We start from the raw sequence: 22,095 nt of genomic DNA on the forward strand, positions 1-22,095 counted from the left end.
CATCTTTTCTGACCATAAAGCCGTAAAATTAGAAATCAAAAAGCAGGGGAAAAAAACAAACACATGGAAATCGAACACCACCTTGCTCAGAAACTACTGGGTTATAGAAGAAATTAAGGACAGAATAAAGAAATTCATAGAATCAAATGAAACTGAAAACACTTCCTACTAGAACCTTTGGGACACAGTGAAAGCAGTTCTCAGAGGTCAATTTATGGCAATAAAACCGCACATCGAAAAGGAAGAAAGGGCCCAAATCAAAGAATTAGTCCTACAACTGGAGCAAATAGAAAGAGAACAGCAAAAGAAACCCACAGGCACCAGAAGAAAGTAAATAATAAAAATTAGAGCAGAATTAAATGAAATAGAGAACAGAAAAACAGTTGAAAGAGTTAACAAGACCAAAAGCTGGCTCTTTGAAAAGACCAACAAAATCAAAAAAACATTGGCCAAACAGACTAAAGAAAAACAGGAAAGGAGGCAGATAACCCAAATAAGAAATGAGATGGGTGATATCACAACAGACCCAGTTGATATTAAAAGAATCATAACAGAATACTATAGAAATTATACTCTAACAAATTTGAAAACCTAGAGGAAATGGACAAATTTCTAGAAACAAACTACCTACCTTAACTAACAAACAGATGTAGAACACTTAAATAAACCTGTAACAAAAGAAGAAAGAAGAGATAATTTAAAAAACTCCCAACAACAACAGCAAAAAAGCCCTGGCCCTGGTGGCTTCACTGGAGAATTCTACCAAACTTTCAGAGAAGAGTTAACACCACTACTACTAAAGGTATTTCAGAGCATAGAAAAGGATGGAATACTCCCAAATTCATTCTATAAAGCCAGCATAACTCTGTCACCAAAACCAGGTAAAGACACCACAGAAAATAAAATTACAGACCAATATCCCTCATGAACTTAGACACAGAAATCCTCAACAAAATTCTAGCCAATAGAATTCAACAACATATCAAAAAAATAATTCACCGTGACCAAGTGGGATTCATACCAGGTACGCAGGGATGGTTTAACCTTAGAAAAACAATCAATGTAATCTGCCACAGAAATAAAACAAAAGAACCACATGATCTTATCAATTGATGCATAAAAGTTATTTGACCAAGTCCAACATGCATTCATGATAAAAACTTTCAGCAAAATAGGAATAGAAGGGAAATTGCTCAGCATAATAAAGGGCATTTATACAAAGCGAACAGCCAGCACCATCGTAAATGGGGAGAGTTTGAAAGCATTCCCCTTGAGAACGGGAACGACATGGATGCCCTTTATCACCACTCTTATTCAACATTGTGCTGGAGGTCCTAGCCAGAGCAGTTAGGCCACAAAAAGAAATAAAGGGCATCCAAACTGGTAAGAAAGAAGTAAAAGTATCTCTATTTGCAAATGATACAATTTTATACACAGAAAGCCCTGAAAAATCCACAAGAAAACTCTCGTAGAAGAGTTCAGCAAAGTATCAAGATACCAGATAAACATACAAAAGTTAGTTGGATTCCTCTATACCAAAAAAGAGAACGTCAAGAGGAAATCACCAAAACAATACCATTTATAATAACCCCCAAGAAGATTAAAATACCTAGGAATAAATCTAACCAGAGACATAAAAGACCTATACGAAGAAAACTACAAGACACTACTGCAAGAAACCAAAAGAGACCTACATAAGTGGAAAAACATACCTTGCTCGTGGATAGGAAGACTCAACATTGTGAAAATGTCTGTTCTACCCAAAAAAAAAAAGTGATCTATAAATATAATACAATCCTGATCCAAATTCCAATGTAATTTTTTAATGAGTTGGAGAAACAAATCACCAACTTTATATGGAAAGGAAAGAGGCCCTGGATAAGTAAAGAATTACTGAAAAAGAAGAACAAAGTGAGAGGCCTGACACTACCTGATTTTAGAACCTTTTACACCACCACTGTAGTCAAAACAGCCTGGTAATGGTATAACAACAGATACACAGACCAATGGAATAGAATTGAGAATCCAGATGTAAAGTTGTCCACTTATGAGCATCTGGTATTTGACAAAGGCCCAAAGCTCACTAATTGGGGAAAAGACAGTAGTCTCTTTAACAAATGGTGCTGGCATAACTGGATATCCATCTGCAAAAAAAATGAAACAAGGCCCATACCTCATACCATGTACAAAAACTAACTCAAAATGGATCAAAGACCTAAATATAAAAGCTAAAATGAGAAAGATCATGGAAGAAAAATAGGGACAACACTATGAGCCCTGATACATGGTATAAATAGTATACGAAACACTAGTAACAATGCACAATCACCAGAAGAGAAACTAGATAACTTGGAGCTTCTAAAAATCAAACACTTATGCTCATCCGAAGACTTCAGCAAAAGAGTAAAAAGACAACCTACAGTCTGGGAAAAAAATTTTGGCTATGACAAATCTGATCAGTGTCTAATCTCTAAAATGTACAAGATACTGCAAAACTTCAACAACAAAAAGACAAATAACCGAATTTAAAAATGGGCAAAGGGTATGAACAGGCACTTCACCAAAGAAGGCATTCAGGTGGCTAACAGATACATGAGGACATGCTCATGACCATTAGCCATTAGAGAAATGCAAATCAAAACTACAACAAGATGCCATCTCACCGCTACTAGGCTAGCATTAATCCAAAAAACAAAATAGAAAAAGTTGGAGAGGTTGTGGAGAGTCTGGAACACTTATACACTGCTGGTGGAAATGTAAAATGGTACAACCACTTTGGAAATTGATTTGGCACTTCCTTAAAAAGCTAGAAATAGAAGTATCACATGATCCAGCAGTCCCACTCCTTGGGATATATCCTAGAGAAATGAGTCCTAACATGAATAGGTAAGTGCACACCCATGTTCATTGCAATACTGTTCACAATAGCGAAAACATGGAAACAACCAAGGTGCCCATCAAGGGATGAATGGATAAACAAATTATGGTATATTCACGCAATAGAATACTATGCAATGATAAAGAACAACCGTGAATCCGTAAAACATCTCATAACATGGATGAATCTGGAAGGCATCCTGAGTGAAATTAGCCAGTCACAAAAGGACAAATATTATATAAGACCACTATTATAAGAACTCAAGAAAAGGTTTAAACACAGAAGAAAACATTCTTTGGTGGTTACGAGGCGGGGGAGGGAGGGAGACGGGTATTCACTAACTACAAAAAAAAAACTAGATAGTCGACAAGAATTATTTCAGGTGAAGGGAAGGACAACACATAATATAGGGGAAGTCAGCACAACTGGACTAAACTAAAAGCTAAGAAGTTTCCTGAATACAACCAAACACTTTGAGGGACAGAGTAGCAGCAGCAGGGGGTCTGGGGACCATGGTTTCAGGGGACATCTAGGTCAAATGGCATTATAAAGTGTATTAAGAAAATGTTCTGCATGCCACTTTGGTGAGTGGCATCTGGGGTCTTAAATGCTAGCAAGCAGCCATCTAAGATGCATCAGTTGGTCCCAACCCACCTGGAGCAAAGCAGAACGAAGACCACCAAAGACGCAAGGAAAATATGAGCCCAAGAGAAAGAAAGGGCCACATAAACCAGAGACTCCATCAGCCTGAGACCATAGAACTAGATGGTGCCCAGCTACCACCAATGGCCGCCCTGACAGAGAACACAACAGAGAATCTCTGATGGAGCAGGGGAAAAATGGGATACAGAACTGAAATCCTCATAAAAAGACCAGACTTAATGGTCTGACTGAGACTGGAGGGATCCCAGAGGACACGAACCCCAGACTCTCTGATAGCCCAGAACTAAAACCATTCCTGAAGCCCACTCCTCAGACAAAGATTAGACTGGGCTGTGAGACATAAGGAAACCCTGGTGGCGTAGTGGTTAAGTGCTACAGCTGCTAACCAAGAGTTTGGCAGTTCAGATCCACCAGGCACTCCTTGGAAACCCTATGGGGCAGTTCTACTCTATCCTATAGGGTCGCTGTGAGTCAGAATCGACTCGACGGCAATGGGTTTAGCTTGGTTTTTTATGAGACATAAAATGATACTGGGGAGGAATATGCTTCATGAGACTATGTGGGGAGTTCCTGTCTGGAGCTGAGATGAGAAGGCAGAGGGGGACAGGAGCTGGTTGAATGGACAAGGGAAATATAGGGTGGAGAGGAGGAGTGTGCTCTCACGTTGTAGGGAGAGCAACTGGGGTTATGGAGCAATGTTTGTGTAAGTTTTTGTACGAGAAACTGACTTGAATTTTAAACCTTCACTTAAAGCACATTAAAAAAAGAAAAAAAAATGCCTTTTCTGCTGTGAATTATATTAATTGGCTTTCTAATGTTGAACCACCGTTGTATTCCTAGTATGAATCCCACTTGATTGTGGTGTATGACTTTTTTGATGTGTTGTTGAGTTCTCTTGAAAAATTTTGCATCTATATTCATGAAGGATGTTGGTCTGTAATTTTCTTTTTTGTGGTGACTTTGCCTGCTTTTTGGTTTCTGGGTGATGCTGGCTTCATAGAATGAGTTAAGTAGTATTCCTTCCTCTTTTGTATTTTTGAAGAATTTGAGTAGAACTGGTGTGAGCTCTTCTCTGAATGTTTGGTAGAATTCCCCAGTGAAGCCATCCCATCCTGGACTTTTTTTGTTGGTGGTTTTTTGATGACGTCTTCAATCTCTTCTTTTGTGATGGATCTGTTTGGGTTTTCTACCTCTATTTGAGTTCATTTAGGTGGGTGGTGTGTTCCTTGGACTTTGTCCATTTCATCTAGGTTTTCAAATTTGTGGTTTTTCATAGTATTCTGTTATGATCTTCTTTATCTCAGTTGGGTCTGCTGTAATGTCTCCAATTTCATTTCTTAATTTGGCTATTTGCCTCTTCTGATTTCTTTCTTTTATCAATCTAGCCAGTGGTTTGTCTATTTTGTTGATCCTTTCATAGAACCAACTTCTGGTGTTGTTTAATTCTTTCTATTGTTTTTCTCTTTTCTATCACATTTATTTCTAGTCTGATCTTTATTATTCTCTTTCTTCCAGTACCTTTGGGCCTCTTTAACTCTTCCTTATCTATTTGTTCAAGTTGTCATATTAAGTTAATTTCATATGTTTTGTAATGGAGGCATTTATTTTATGATTTTCCTGCTAAGCAGTGTTTTTGCTGTGTCCTAAAGGTTTTGATACGTTGTGTTTTCATTTGATTGTAAGTATTTTTTTAATTTCAATTTTGATTTCTTCTATGACCCAGTAATTTTTTAGTGCTATGCTATTTGGTCTCCATGTAATTTTTTGTTTCCTAGCTTTTCCTGTTGTTGATTTTTAATTTCATACGATTATGGTCAGAGAAGATGCTTTGTATGTTTTCAGTCTTCTTAAATTTGTTGAGACTTGTTTTATGGCCTAGCATGTGATATATTCTAGAAAATGATCCATGTGCACTGTAGAAAAATGTGTACTTTTCTGCTGATGGTTGGAGTGTTCTGTGTATGTCAAGTAGGTCAACTTGGCTTATTGTTTAAGTCCTCAGTGTCCTTCCAACAGAAACCAAATTCATTGCCATAAAGTCAATTCCTACTCATAGCGACCCAGGACAGGGTAAAACTGCCGCGTAGGTTTTCCAAGTCTGTAATCTTTACAGAAGCAAACTGCTACATCTGTCTCTTGTGGAGATTGTAACTACCAACCTTTCAGTTAGCAGCTGAGCACTTAACCACTGCAGCACCCTTAATGATCTTTTTTTTTTTTAATGTTCTGTCTAGAATTGAAAGTTGTGTGTTGAAGTCCCCAACTGTCATTGTGGAGTTATCTATTTCTCCTTTCATATTAGTATTTGTTTCATGTATTTGGGAGCATTGACGTCAGGTGCATATATACTTATAATTGTTATGTCTTCTTAATGGATTGACTCTTTTATTATTATGTAATGTTCCTTCTTTATCCCTTGTAATAGATTTTGATTAGAAGCCTATCTTATCTGATAGCAGTTTGACCGCCCCTGCTCTTTTTTGGTTACTGATTGCATGGAATTTTTTTTTCCATCCTTTTGTTTTCAGTCTGTTTGTATCCTTATGTCTAGGGTATGTTTCTTGTAGGCAGCAAAAGGATGGATCATGTTTTTTGAGATCATCCTGTCACTCTCTGCCTTTTGCGTGGGGAATTTAGATTGTTTGCATTTAAGGTTATTACTGAAAACAAAGTACCTATTTCATTCATTTTTCTTATTATTTTTGAGTGTCATATCTTCTTTGACTTTTAGTTCTCACTTTTCTGTTTTTTTTTTGTTTGTCTAGTTGTTTTTGTGATGTCTTATTTCTTGTTTTTTTCTGTGTATTTTTTCTAAGTGAATTCTTAGTGGTTATCACAAATATTACTTTACACGACTTGCTATTGCAACAATATTTATCATACAAACAACAAGTAACATGCAACATTGACATACTACAACTATTCCTGTTTTACTCTTCTGTTGGTGAGTTTCCGTTGACATCATATTTCCTATATCCAATAGATTCAATTTGTACTTATTTCTTATGCTCTTGATGTTGTTTTGCTTATGGACTTAACTGTTGAGTTTATTACATGAAAAAATTGTATAATTTGTCCTTATTTTTTGCCAAAGCTGTTACATTTTTCAGGAGATCTCTCTCTGTATGTTTTTATTTTTACTTCCCACATGTAGATTCGAGTATTTGTTTAATTGTTCTTTCTTTTCCATTTGGAGAACTCCCTTAAGTAATACTTGCAGAGCTGGTTTGGTTATGGCAAATTCCCACAGCTTCTGTTTATTTGGGAATGTCTTGATTTTCCCTTCATTTTTGAATGACAACTTTACTGGGTAAAGAATTCTTGCTTGGCAGTTGTTTTTGTTCAGTATTTTATATATGCTGCTCCATTGTCCTCTTGCCTCAAGGGTTTCTGGGGAGAAATCTGAACTAATTCTTATGATGGACACTTGATATGTTGTATTGTGATTTTTCTCTTCCTGCTTTCAGAATTCTCTCCTTGTCTTTAGTTTTCAAGAATTTTATTTTGATGTGTCTTTTTGTAGACCTCACTGTACTTGTTCAGTTTGGAGTTCCTGTAGCTTCCTGTATTTGCAGATTTGTTTCTTTATTCAGGTCTGAGAAATTCTCTGTGATTTTCTCCTGGAAAATTCTTTCTATGTCTTTATTATTATCATGATACTCTGGAATTCCAAAAATTTTAATGTTAGATTTCTTAATTAAATGCCACTTTTCCGTTTGGCTTTGTTAACTTTTCTTTGTTCTTTTCTCTTAAGACTTAATGAACTTATTTACTCTGTTTTCTAGTTCACTTATTCTGTTCTCTGTCTGCTCAGATCTATTGCTGAATTTTTCTCTTGCATGTTCTAATTCCATTATTTTATTCTTCGGTTCCGGTATTTCTCTCTCTCTCTTTTTAATGTTTTCAGTCTCATTATATCATTTTGTATCTCATTCGTTTCCTAATCTCCATTAGTTTGTTTTCTGTGTGTTCTTTGATTGTTTTAAACATATTTAACACTATACTATGAATATGTTCTATTTTTCCATTATCCAGGTATCCATAGGAGAAATTTCCGCTTCTTCATGTTTTTCATTGGATTAGACCATCTTCTCCTGTGATCCTGTATGCTTTATTATTTTAATGTTGTTGTTGACTTGTGGGATTTTAATCTTACTGTGGTAATTTGAAATTCCAAGATTTATGTATTTCAAAGATTTAATTTTCTTAGGTTTATCTCCATTAATCTTCTAAGTTCCACTAAGGGCATGCTGGACATTTGGTTCTTTCAGCACTGAGTCAGCAGTTCTGTCTGAGGATTTATCTCTTTTAGTCTAATAAGGAGCCCTGATGGCATAGTGGTTAAGTGCTCAGCTGCTAACTGAAAGGTCAGGGGTTCAGACTGACAAGCTGCTCCATGGGAGAAAGATGTGACAGTCTGCTTCCTAAAGATTACAGCCTTGGAAACCCTATGGAACAGTTCTACTCTGTCCTAAAAGGTCACCATGAGTTAGAATTGACTCAATAGCAATGGCTTTTAGTCTATCTCCACAGGTTTTGGGTGTTTTGGAAAGTTTTAAGTCCCTGGGTGCTTACTGTGGTTGGTTTTCTCTGTAGTGGCTGACTTTACAGGTGTGAAGAGCCCTCTGTCTTCTGTGCATTTGGCTGAAGCTTTTCCCAGACAGCTGCACTCCTGGGGTTGGATTTCTTTACTTCCTTCTGTAGGATTAAATGGCTTTCCCTAAGGGATTAATTGCACACTTTCCACTAGCTACAGGTAGAAGTGTTGGTACTTGTCTCTCCCAAGGTGAGGTTGGGGAACACTTTATGTCCTTCCCTCACTGCCTACCCTGAGAAGGCTGTTCCACTGTGCCTAGCTGTGGGTAGGGGGCCAGTTGTTTCCTGTTGTGTTGCCTGTTTGATGTATTTTTCTTGTCCTGAATGATGGATTGATCCCACAGCTCTTCTGCTGCCCTAGATCCTAGTGCCCTGCCCGTCAGCTCCCCGTCTCAGCGAGATTCATTAGCACTTACTTGCAGCATTTCAGCTTCCCTGTGTTACTTCTCAAGTGTGTGGCTTGTGAATTCCCCTAACCAATCTGTGCCACCTTAATCACACTACACTTTCCTCACTTTAGCTTCTGTCTTGCTTTCTTTGTTCAGGGTGTTGCTGGCCCCTTCCCAAAATTCTTCTGCATACCAGCACCCAGAAACTCACAGCTTCCCTGCCAACCCCGATCCTATTCTTCCCAGTTTCATATCTCACATTAGTTCTCCATCACTTAACTGCCATCTAGATCTCTGACATCTCAGTCTATGCCTGTTTTTATTTGTTGTTCAGTGGGTTACTTGCAGGGAGGTAAATGTGTTCTGCTGTTTACTCACCGTCTTAATCTGTGCCACCTTAATCACACCATACTTTCCTCACTTTAGCTTCTGTCTTGCTTTCTTTGTTCAGGGTGTTGCTGGCCCCTTCCCAAAATTCTTCTGCATACCAGCACCCAGAAACTCACAGCTTCCCTGACAACCCTGGTCCTATTCTTCCCAGTATCGTACCTCACATTAGTTCTCCATCACTTAACTGCCATCCAGATCTCTGACATCTCAATCTATGCCTGTTTTTGTTGTTCAGTGGGTTAGTTGCAGGGAGGTAAATGTGTTCCACTGTTTACTCATCATCTTACCCTGCCTCTCTCAAACTTTTTTACTTTCAAACTTTATGTTTTCAAACATGTCCATTATAAAGAGAATACAGTTGTTTATTTCTTTTGTTTCGTTACATCTTTATTTTTTCCAAGACTGTCAATCTTTGTACTTTAACTACAATGTTGAGTTTGTTTACACTTGAAATAATTACTCATGTTAGTGGATTTAAATCTGTCAGTTTGACTTGTGTATTTATTTTTCCCACATTTTTGTTTCTCTCCTTTTTCTTTATTTTGAGTTGATTGAGCATTTTTAATCATTACTTTTTTTTTTTTGCTTTACTTTGAAATTTTTACCTACTGTTTCTGTCTTCTAGTGTTTATCCTAGAAATTATGGTGAACTTGATGACGGCACTGGGTTTGTTGTTTTTTTGTTTTTTTATCAATATTAAAAATTAATCATTCTTTCTTTCCTGTTGTTGTTGTTAGGCACTGTCAAGTTGGTTTCAACTCATAGCAACCCTATGTGCATCAGAACAAAACACTGCACGGTCCTGTGCCATCCTTATAATCGTTGTTATGGTTGAGCTCATCGTTGCAGCCACTGTGTCAGTCCATCTCATTGACAGTCTTCCTCTTTTTTGCTGACCCTTTACTCTACCAAGCATGATATCCTTCTCCAGGGACTAGTCCCTCCTGATAACATGTCTAAAGTATGTAAACCAAAGTCTCGCCATCCTTGCTTCTAATGAGCACTCTGGCTGTACTTCTTCCAAGATGATTTTGTTTGTTCTTCTTGTAGTCCATGGTATATTTAATATTCTTTGCCAACAGGCATCAAATTCTTCAAATTTCAAAGACATCAATTCTTCTTTGGTCTTCCTTATTCATTTTCCAGCTTTCCAAGGCTTATGAGGCGATTGAAAACACCTTAGTCCTCACTGTGGCATCTTTGCTTTTTAATATTTTGAAGGGATCTTTTCCAGCATATTTGTGAGATGCAGTGCATCTTTTGATTTCTTAACTACTGCTTCCATGGCTGTTGATTGTGGATCCAAGTAAAATGGAAATTCTTGACAACTTCAATCTTTTCTCCATTTATCGTGAAGTTGCTTATTGGTCTGGTTATGAGGATTGTTGTTTTCTTTATATTGAGGTGTAGTCTATACTGAAGGCTGTAGTCTTTGATCTTCATCAGTAAGTGCTTCAAGTCCTCTTCACTTTGAACAAGGAAGGTTGTGTCATCTGCATAATGCAGGTCGTTAATAAGTCTTCCTGCAATCCTGATGCCTTGTTTTTCTTCATATAGTCCAGCTTCTTGGATTATTTGCTCAGCATACAGCAAAAAGTATGGTGAAAGGATACAACCCTGACACACACCTTTCCTGACTTTAAACCAGACAGTATGTCCTTGTTTTGTTCAAACTACAACCTCTTGGTCTACGTACAGGCTCCTCATGGGCACAATTAAGTGTTCTGGAATTCTCATTTTTCATAATATTGTCCAAAATTTGTTATGATCCACATAGTCGAATGCCTTTGTGTAGTCAATAAAACACAGGTAAACATCTTTCTGGTATTCTTTGCTTTCAGCTATGATCCATCTGACATCAGCAGTGAAACCCTCATTCCACGCCTTCTTCTGAATCCAGCTTGAATTTCTAGCAGTTCCCTGTTGATGTGCTGCTGAAACCATTTTTGAATGATCTTGCAACAAAATTTTACTTGTGTGTGATATTAATGATATTGTTTGATAATTTCTGCATTCTGTTGGATCATCTTTCTTTGGAATGGGCACAAATATGGTTCTCTTCCAGTTAGTTGGCCAGGTGGCTGTCTTCCAAATTTCTTGGCATAGATGAGTGAGAACTTCCAGAGCTGCATCCAATTGTTGGAACCTTTCAGTTGGTATTTGATCAATTCCTGGAGCCTTATTTATCGCCAGTGCTTTCAGTGCACCTTGGTCCTCTTCCTTCAGTACCATCTATTCTTGATCCTATTCTACCTCCTGGAATGGTTGAATGCTGACCAATTCTTTTTTGGTACAGTGACTCTGTGTATCCCTTCCATCTTCTTTTGATGCCTCCTGCATCATTTAGTATTTTCCCCTTTGAATCCTTCAGTACTGTAATTCGAGGTTCGAATTTTTTTTTCTTAAGTTCTTTCAGCTTAGGAAATGTAGAGCATGTTGTTCTCTTTTGGTTTTCTATGTCCAGGTCTTTGCACATTTCATTATAATACTTTTCCTTCTCGAGCTGACCTTTGAAATCTGCTCAGCTCTTTTACTTATTTCTTCCTTTTGCTTTAGCCACTCTTCATTCAAGAGCAAGTTTCAGAGTCTCTTCTGACATCCATTTTAGTCTTTTCTTTCCTGTCTTTTTAATGACCTCTTGCTTTCTTCATGTATGATGTCCTGATGTCATCCCTTAATTCACCTGGCCTTCAGTCATTAGTGTTCAGCGTGTCAAATCTTTTCTTGAGGTGATCCCTAAATTCAGGTGGGATATACTCAAGTTCATAACTCTGGCTTTTGTGAATTTGTTCTAATTTTCCACAGCTTCAGCTTGAACTCGCACATGAGCAATTAATGGTCTGTTCCACAGTCGACCCCTAGCCTTGTTCTGACTGATGGTGTTGAGCTTTTTCATTGCCTCTTTCCACGTATGTGGTCAATTTGATTCCTGTGTATTCCATCTGGCGAGATCCACATGTATAGTCACCGTTTATGTTGTTGATAATACAAATTAGAACATTTTGACTTCATTTACTGCCCTTCTAGCTTATATGTGATCATTGTCATGTGTTGTAATTCTGTTTTAAAATTCTCACTGAGATTAGTATTACTTTATGGAGACAATATGTATTGACATTTACCCATATGTATACCACTTATTTTTTCCTTTTATTTTCTTTTTGCATTCCAAGCTGTCATGGATTGAATTATGTCCCCTCAAAGTGTGTGTATCAATTTGGCCGGGCCATGATTCTCGGTATTGTGTAATTGTCCACCATTTTGTCATCTGATGTGATTTCCTATGTGTTGTAAATCCTGCTTCTATGATGTTAATGAGGGGGGAATGGGCAGCAGCTGTGTTGATGAGTCAGGGTTCAATCTACGGAACTAAATTGTGTCTTGAGCCAGTTTCTTTGCAATATAAAAGAGAAAAGTGAGCAGAGAGACAGGAGCACCTCATACCACCAAGAAAGCAGTGCTGGGAGCAGAGCGTGTCCTTTGGACCCAGGGTTCCTCTGTGGAGAAGCTCCTAGTCCAGGGGAAGATTGATGAGAAGGATCTTCCTCCAGAGCCAACAGAAAGAAAAAGCCTTCCCTTGGAGCTGATGCCCTGAATTTGGACTTTTAGCCTACTTTACTGTGAGGAAATAAATTTCTCTTTGTTAAAGCCATCCACTTGTAATATTTTTGTTATAGCAGCACTAGATAACTAAGACACAAGCTTTTTGTCTTGGATCCTTTTTCTTATTCTTGAAGCATATACCCTGTTGGATTGCCTTCAACAAGAGTGTGGTGGTAGTAATGATTCTGAGATTTTGCTTTCTGAAAAAGTTTTTATTTTACCTCAGTTTTTGGCTAACAGCTTTGTTAAGGTATAATTGACATACAATAGACTGCATGTATTTAAATTGTACAACTTTTCACATATGCATGTGTGTACATACACAGCTCTGAAACCATCATCACAATCAAGACAGTGTACGTATCCAACACTCCCAACAGTTTCTCTGTGTCCCTTTGTAATCCCTCCCTCTTGCTGTTCCTCCTAAGGCTACCACTGATGTGCTTTCTGCCACTATAGATGAATTTGCATTTTATAAAGTTTCGTGTATCTGAATTCTGTAACATACACTCTTTATCTGAGTCCTTTCAATCAGGATAGTGATCCATCCATGTTGTTGTATCAATAGTTACTCTTTTGTATTTTAGAGTTGTATTTCATTGTATGGGTATACCACAGTTGTTTATCCATTCACCTGTTAGTGAATATTTGGGTTGTTTCCAGTTTGGGGCAATTAGAATGAAACTGCATTGACCCTTAGTGGATATTTTTGCTAGATATAAAATTCTATTTGGATGTTCCACTGTCTTCTGGCCTTCATATTTTCTAATTAGAAGTCAGTGAATGCTTAATTTTTTCCTCCTGTATATAATGTGTTGTTTCTGTTAGACTAGATACAGTCAACATTTTTTCTTTTTCTTTGGTTCTCAGCAGTTTGACTGTGGTGTTTTTAAGCATGACTTTCTTCGTTGCTGTCCTTCCTGGAATTCAATGAGCTCTGTAAATCTATGAGCTTAAGTTTTCCACTAAATATAGGAAAGTTTTGCCAAATTTTTACCTTCTTCAATTCTTGTTCTACACTGTTTCCAGGAGTTCATTTTTGTATATTTTAAACCTTTTGATCTTGCATTACATACAGATTCCTGTGGCTCTGTTCATTTTTTTTTTTTTCCTGTATTTTAGATTGGATAATTTTTATTGTTCTGAAAGTGTACTGTACCTTTCTTCTCTCTTCTCCAATCTGCTGTTAAGCCCATTCAGTGAATTTTTATTTCATATATTATAATTTTCAGTTCTAAAAAATTTCCATTAGATTCTTTTATATTGCCGTGCTGGGATTGCCTATCCTTTTTATTGCAAAAATATTTCTCTTACTTTCTTGAGCATAGTTATAAGTTTCTTTGAAATTATTTTTTTGTTCATTCCAATAGCATGGGCATTTTGGGATCAGTGTTCTTTGATTATCTTTTCTGTGGAACATGGATCATGCTTCCATATTTCTCAAATTGTCAATTTTATATTGTATACTGGACATTGTGAATAATACATTGTAGAGAGTTTGGATTCTATTACTTTCCTTCAAAGATTTTTAAATGCTTTTAACAGCCATTTAAGATAACTAGACTGATACTTAAACTCCATCTGCTCTATGAAGTATCAGTTTAGTTCTCTTAGCCTTCATTGGCTAAAGTTTATACACACACACAGAGAGAGAAGGGGTGGGTTATAATTGTTATTCACAGGAGGGTTAATGGTCCAATAGAAGCTACTTTGCTATTACTAGAAGTGTAATCTTATATATTTTAATTGATTCCATAGATTGGCTCTTTCCTAATGATTCTTGGGTAGACCACTGTATATAACAAAAAAGCTATCTATCTTGGGCACATAATAATGCACAATGAATATGTGTTATAAAGTCCAGCTATGGGTACTATTATTCCATTTCATTGCCATGGGCTCCACCTGCAAAGATTGCATAGACTGGAAGAAAAGAAAGTCTTGGTGGGAACTTTATGGGTATCAAACATTCTTAGCTACATGGGCTGGAGAACTTCTGTCTCATCTGTGTAGACGATATGCTCAGTGAAGTAGTTGACTTGGATATATTACTTATGATTACCCTTTTAATTCAGATTAGGTCAAGAATTAGCTATTGTCCTCAATCTGATGCCATGCTGAACTACATGACGGGTCGAGAATTGCTAATAATGTATGCCAGGCTGTGGGGGGTCCCTGAGCCAGACATTTATGCGTATGTGGAAGCCTTTTTGCATTCATTGCAGCTGGAAACCTATGCTGACGAGTTTGTCTACACATACAGGTGAGATATTATGCTGTTGTAATCATTAAGCTGTCTACTGTATTTCTGCTTTTTGGAACAAATGCCTGCAAATTCAACTGAGCCCCTCTGTCACACAGAAACAATGACTATGAATAACCTAATGTCCTGCCAGGGCTTATATGTCAAGAATAAGGCAGATCCCAGTGGTGTGACTCAACCTTTTGCAGATATGAGCTATAGCCTTTGCATTTAAAAAAAAAAAAAAAGAAAACTTTCATCTCTGTCTCCATATGGTTCTTTGTCACTGAAGAACAAAAACATATCCTAAATAATAATACTGAAATAAAGTGCAAAAAAAGTCATCTCATTGAAAATGAATCCACACACACACACATATACATACATACATACCAGGACTTGGGCCTGATGCTTTATTAGTCGTGTCAAATCAACATTCTGGATGTCTGAACTAATTCTTCCCTATTAATTAAAGACATGTGACACTTACCTTCTACTTTCTTTTTGTTTTTCTTTCTTTGGCCATAAAGTGGAGGATGCAAACGTAGACTGAGTACTGCTATTGCCCTAATGGGAAGGCCCTCAGTTATCTTCCTGGATGAACCATCTACTGGCATGGACCCGGTAGCCCAGCACTTGATCAGGAACACAGTTACACAGATCTGTAAAACTGGCAAAGCGATCATAATAAGTTCCCACAGGTATGGCCCACTGAGAGGCTTGGTTGGGAGTTATAAGGGGTTGCAGTGGGTAGAAGAGGGAATTGATAGAGCTAAAAGTATGATTCAATGAGCTTGCCTGAGTTTATGAGCTACTCAGGAGGTACTATGAGTAGAGACTGATTCTGCTCAAGGCATCTGATTCTGCTAAAGAATTCTACGAGAAAACAGGAAATCAGGGAGCTGTTTGCAGTGTGAATTTAAATATCAGCTCCTTCGAATTTTAAAATCCCCTCTTTCGAATATGACCTTAGTGTTGATCATTTACAATACCAGTCCTTCCCATTGCAAAGGTTACCTTATAATTCTGGCTTTACTTGAACTATAGAGTTTGCTCTCTAAAAGAAAGTCTCTCCAGCCATAACTCCTTTGTCTCCCTAGCATGGAGGGATGCGAGGCCCTCTGTACCAGACTGGCCATCATGGTAAAAGGGAGGTTCGTGTGCCTAGGCAGCCCTCAACACCTCAAGAACAAGTTTTGTAATGTATACAGCCTAAAAGCCAAGGTTAATATGGACATGGAAAAAAGTAAACTAAAGGAGTTCAAAGAATTTATTGCAAGAACTTTCCCAGGTAATGTAGGTAGGGCTGACTTGTGAAAATTGTGTTAAATCATCATTGTTGTTCTGCTGCATGTCCTCAATAACTAATATTATTCTGGGAGCTATTGATGTTTACTGAGCTTTTATATTGAGTTTTTCTTTTCGCATAATTTTTTCTATGAACATCTTACCTGACTATTCTAAGAAGCTTTCACAAAATATCAAAGGCTCTGCCAGTCCCTTGTAGGAATCAACCAGTCAGACAAAACTCCTTCTGTGTATTCATCTAAAGTTAAGTTATTGAGTATAAGTCTCTACTGTTTATCCTGGATTTTCTTTAAGGTTTTCCATCTTTTTGAACATGTGTCCTCTGCCTTTTGATGACATCTCATCCAGGCAGTGCTTGTGAAATGCAAATAAGGACAGTAAGCTCCCTGTTCTACTTTCAAGGAAATAGTCTGGAGATGGAACACATAAAAATCAATCACTCTGCTTCTGCATGCTAACTTCAGTGAGCTATTCTCTGCACATGGCACAATGACGCAGCCATTTACAGCCAGCTTCTACTTCTTTCTGTACCTACTCCTTTATCTTAATCATTAAACAGAGAAATGTCAAATGTTTAATAATTTTGGCTGGCTTAGTCTCTGTCTTGAACTTCATCAACTGTGTAGAGGCCATATTTTCAGGGTGCAAAATTGAAATCCTGGAGGATATAGCAGTGAAACAATAAATGGTATTGACCTGTACTAAAGAAGTGACAGTAGGAATGAAGAGGAGGAAATGATAGCAAATGGATATCTATCAGGATGGAAAGTTCAAGAGGAGGAACCTTTACATGGGAAAGATAATTCAATAGTACTCATATTAATTTTGAAGTTCCTATGAGATTTTCGGAGCCCTGGTGGCATAGTGGTTGGGAGCTCAGATGCTAACCAAAAGGATGGCATTTCAAATCCACCAACACTCCTTGGAAATTCTGTGGAGCAGTTCTCCTCTGTCCTATAGGGTCATTATGAGTTGGATTTGACTAAAAGGGAGCGGGTTTGGTTTTTTGGGGTTTTTTTAATGAAATATACAGATGGATATGTCCATTAAGCAGGTGAGTATTTAGTCATTCATACATTTAATATTTACGGAGTACTTATTGTATACAGTGTTGAAAATCCTGAATTGACCTCATGGAGAACTATATATACTGTGAGTCAATCCAACATCCTGCTCAATCTGAAGGGGAGAGAGGACACGAAAAACTGAGAACAGACTTTTCCTGGTAGAGGTGAAAACATTAGTTTGCTCGTGAGCTATGCTCTGATACAGTATATCTAAATGTAAGGTTGAGCATTTACCAGTCTTTGCCCACACTATCCTTGAGTTTTTCAAATACTACTTACCCATTTAAAGATAGCAGAATTAAAACAAAACAAAACAAAAAAATAGCATTGGACCTATATGTAAATATTATCCAAAAAAGGAAGAAAGAAAGAAATATAGAAAATAAAAGACAACTATACACTTCAACTGAAGATTAACTTTCTGAAATCAGAAGATAAATTTAAGGTAAATGCATTCTCTAATTTCAGTTTAAGAGAATGCACCATTTTTTAAAGACCACACAGAAGAGAGCTCTTCTTTCCATAGCATGGCAGATTATATATCTGGTAGGTCTTGCTGTTAAAATAAAATGTGTACATACTGGAAAGCTTAAAACAAAATGTTTTTTACAGAGAGTCTCAGACTGGATAAAAAAAAAAAAAAACACGATCTGTCTGTATGCTGCCTACAAGAGACACACCTTAGACTTAGAGACACAAATAAACTAAAACTCAAAGGATGGAAAAAAATATATCAAGCAAACAACAATGAAAAAAGAGCAGGAGCGGCAATATTAATTTCTGACAAAATAGACTTTTAAGTTAAATCCACCACAAAGGATAAAGAAGGATACTATATAATGATTAAAGGGAGAATTTACCAGGAAGATATAACCATATTAAATATTTATGCACCCAACAACAGAGCTGCAAGATACATAAAACAAACTTTAACAGAATTGAAAAGTGAGATAGACACCTCCACAATTATAGTAGGAGACTTCAACACATCACTTTTGGTGAAGGATAGGACTTCCAGTAAGAAGCTCAAGAGAGACACGTAAGATCTAATTGCTACAATCAACCAACTTGACCTCATAGACTTATACAGAACACTCCACCCAATAGCTGCAAAGTATACTTTTTTTTTTTCTAGTGCACATGGAACATTCTCTACAATAGATCACATATTAGGTCATAAAACAAACCTTTGCAGAATCTAAAACATCAAAATATTACAAAGCATCTTCTCAGACCATAAGGCCATAAAAGTGGAAATCAATAACAGAAAAATCAGGGAAAAGAAGTCAAATACTTGGAAACTGAACAATTAAGGAAGGAATAAAAAAATTCATAGAATGCAACGAGACTGAAAACACTTCCTACCAAAACCTCTGGGACACAGCGAAAGCAGTGCTCAGAGGTCAATTTATATCGATAAATGCACAAATGCCAAAATCAGAGAACTGTCCCTACAACTTGAACAAATAGAAAGCGAGCAACAAAAGAATCTGTCAGGCACCAGAAGAAAACAAATAATAAAAATGAGAGCAGAATTAAATGCATTAAAGAACAGAAAAGCAATTGAAAGAATTAACAAAGCCAAAAGCTGGTTCTTTGAAAAAATTAACAAAATTGATAAACCATTGGCCAGACTGACTAAAGAGATACAGGAAAGGAAATAAATAACCCGAATAAGAAATGAGATGGGCCATATCACAACAGACCCAATTGAAATTAAAAGGATCATATCAGATTACTATGAAAAATTGTATGCTAACAAATTTGAAAACCTAGAAGAAATGGATGAATTCCTAGAAACACACTACCTACCTAAACTAACACAATCAGAAGTAGAACAACTAAATAGACCCATAACAAAAAAAGAGATTGAAAAGGTTAATAAAAAAAAAAAAAACTCCCAACAAAAAAAAAAAACCCTGGCCCGGACGAATTCACTGCAGAGTTCTACCAAACTTTCAGAGAAGAGTTAACACCACTACTACTAAAGGTATTTCAAAGCATAGAAAATGACGGAATACTACCTAACTCATTCTATGAAGCCAGCATACCCCTGATACCAAAACCAGGTAAAGACACCACAAAAAAAGAAAATTACAGACCTATATCCCTCACGAACATAGATGCAAAAATCCTCAACAAAATTCTAGCCAATAGAATTCAACAGCATATCAAAAAAATAATCCACCACGACCAAGTGGGATTTATACCAGGTTGGTTCAATATTAGAAAAACCATTAATGTAATCCACCATATAAATAAAACAAAAGACAAAAACCACATGATCTGATCAATTGATGCAGAAAAGGCATTTGACAAAGTCCAACACCCATTCATGATAAAAACTCTCAGCAAAATAGGAATTGAAGGAAAATTCCTCAACATAATAAAGGGCATCTACACAAAGCCAGGAAACCCTGGTGGTGTACTGGTTAAGTGCTACAGCTGCTAACCAAAGGGTCAGAAGTTCGAATCCACCAGGTGCTCCTTGGAAACTCTATGGGGCAGTTCTGCTCTGTCCTATAGGGTCACTATGAGTCGGAATCAACTCGACGGCACTGGGGTTATACAAAGCCAACAGCCAACATCATTCTAAATGGAGAGAGCCTGAAAGCATTTCCTTTGAGAATGGGAACCAGACAAGGATGCCCTTTATCACCACTCTTATTCAACATTTTGCTAGAGGTCCTAGCCAGAGCAATTAGGCTAGACAAAGAAATAAAGGGCATCTGGATTGGCGAGAAAGAAGTAAAATTATCTCTATTTGCAGATGACATGATCTTATACACAGAAAACCCTAAGGAATCCTCCAGAAAACTACTGAAGCTAATAGAAGAGCTTGGCAAAGTTTCAGGTTACAAGGTAAACATAGAAAAATCACTTGGATTCTTCTACATCAACAAAGAGAACATCGAAGAGGAAATCACCAAATCAATACCATTCACAGTAGCCCCCAAGAAGATAAAATACTTAGGAATAAATCTTACCAAAGATGTAAAAGACTTATACAAAGAAAACTACAAAGTACTAGTGCAAGAAACTAAAAGGGACCTACATATGTGGAAAAACATACCTTGCTCATGGATAGGAAGACATAACATAATAAAAATGTCTATTCTACCAAAAGCCATCTATATATACAATGCACTTCCGATCCAAATTCCAACTTCATTTTTTAATGTGATGGAGAAACAAATCAGCAACTTCATATGGAAGGGAAAGAAGCCCCAGATAAGTAAAGCATTACTAAGAAAGTGGGAGGCCTCACTCGACCTGATTTTAGAACATATTATACAGCCACAGTAGTCAAAACAGCCTGGTAATGGTATAACAACAGACACATAGTCCAATGGAACAGAATTGAGAACTCAGATATAAATCCAACCACATATGAGCAGCTGATATTTGACAAAGGCCCAGTTTCAGTTAATTGGGGAAAAGATAGTCTTTTTAACAAATGGTACTGGCATAACTGGATATCCATCTGCAAAAAAAAGAAACAGGACCCATACCTCCCACCATACACAAAAGCTAACTCCAAATGGATCAAAGATCTAAACATAAAGTCTAAAACAATAAAGATCATGGAAGAAAAAATAGGGACAACATTAGGAGTGCTAAGACAAGGCATAAACAGAATATAAAACATTACTAAAAATGCCAAAGAGAAACCAGATAACTGGGAACTCCTAAAAATCAAAAACCTGTGCTCACCTAAAGACTTCACCAAAAGAGTAAAAAGGCCACCTACAGACTGGGAAAAATTTTCAGCTACAACATCTCCAACCAGTGCCTGATCTCTAAAATCTACATGATTCTGCTAAAACGCAACCACAAAAAGACAAACAACCCAATTAAAAATTGGGCAAAGGATATGAACAGGCACTTCACTAAAGAAGACATTCAGGCAGCTAACAGATACATGAGGAAATGCTCTCGATCATTAGCCATTAGAGAAATGCAAATTAAAACTATAATGAGATTCCATCTCACTCCAACAAGGCTGGCATTAATCCAAAAAACACAAAATAATAAATGTTGGAGAGGTTGTGGAGAGATTGGCACACTTATACACCGCTGGTGGGAATGTAAAATGGTGCAACCACTTTGGAAATCGATTTGGCATTTCCTTAAAAAGCTAGAGATAGAACTACCATACGACCTAGCAATCCCACTCCTCGGAATATATTCTACAGAAATAAGAGCCTTTACACGAACAAATATATGCACACCCATGTTTATTGCAGCACTGTTTACAATAGCAAAAAAAATGGAAGCAACCAAGGTGTCTATCAACGGATGAATGGATAAATAAATTATGGTATATTCACACAGTGGAATACTATATGTTGATAGAGAATAGTGATGAGTCTGTGAAACATTTCATAAGATGGAGGAACCTGGAAGGCATTATGCTGAGTGAAATTAGTCAGTTACAAAAGGACAAATATTGTGTAAGACCACTATTATAAGATCTTGAGAAATAGTTTAAATTGAGAACACATTCTTTTGTGGTTACGAGAAGGGGGAGGGAGGGAGGGTGGGAGAGGGTTATTTACTGATTAGATAGTAGATAAGACCTACTTTAGGTGAGGGGAAGGACAACACTCAATACAGGGTCAGTCAACACAACTGGACTAAACCAAAAGCAAAGAAGTTTCCTGAATAACGTGAATGTTTCGAAAGTCAGCAAAGCAAGGGCAGGGGGTTGGGGGCTATGGCTTCAGGGGGCATCTAAGTCAATTGGCAAAATAAAATCTATTAAGAAAACATTCTGCATCCCACTTTGAAATGTGGCATCTGGGGTCTTAAATGCTAGCAAGTGGCCATCTAAGATGCATCAATGAGTCTCAACCTACCTGGATCAAAGGAGAATGAAGAACACCAAGCTCATAAGGTAATTATGAGCCCAAGAGACAGAAAGGGCTACATGAGCTAAAGACTACATCATCCTGAGA

The 22,095-nt window shown here is 37.2% G+C and overlaps 1 protein-coding gene across 1 annotated transcript in view; it reads left to right on the forward strand.

Moving 5' to 3' along the window:
* LOC126087506 (phospholipid-transporting ATPase ABCA3-like) overlaps positions 1-22,095 on the forward strand; it is a 249,445-nt gene that overhangs the window by 221,647 nt on the left and 5,703 nt on the right. Inside the window, exons 26-28 of the mRNA XM_049905037.1 lie at positions 14,596-14,783; positions 15,293-15,463; positions 15,863-16,053. Coding sequence (XP_049760994.1) covers positions 14,596-14,783; positions 15,293-15,463; positions 15,863-16,053 — 550 coding nt within the window. The remainder of the gene's footprint in view (positions 1-14,595; positions 14,784-15,292; positions 15,464-15,862; positions 16,054-22,095) is intronic.

Source organism: Elephas maximus, chromosome 12 (genome assembly GCF_024166365.1).
Source record: "Elephas maximus indicus isolate mEleMax1 chromosome 12, mEleMax1 primary haplotype, whole genome shotgun sequence".
In the NCBI taxonomy this organism is placed as follows: domain Eukaryota; kingdom Metazoa; phylum Chordata; class Mammalia; order Proboscidea; family Elephantidae; genus Elephas; species Elephas maximus.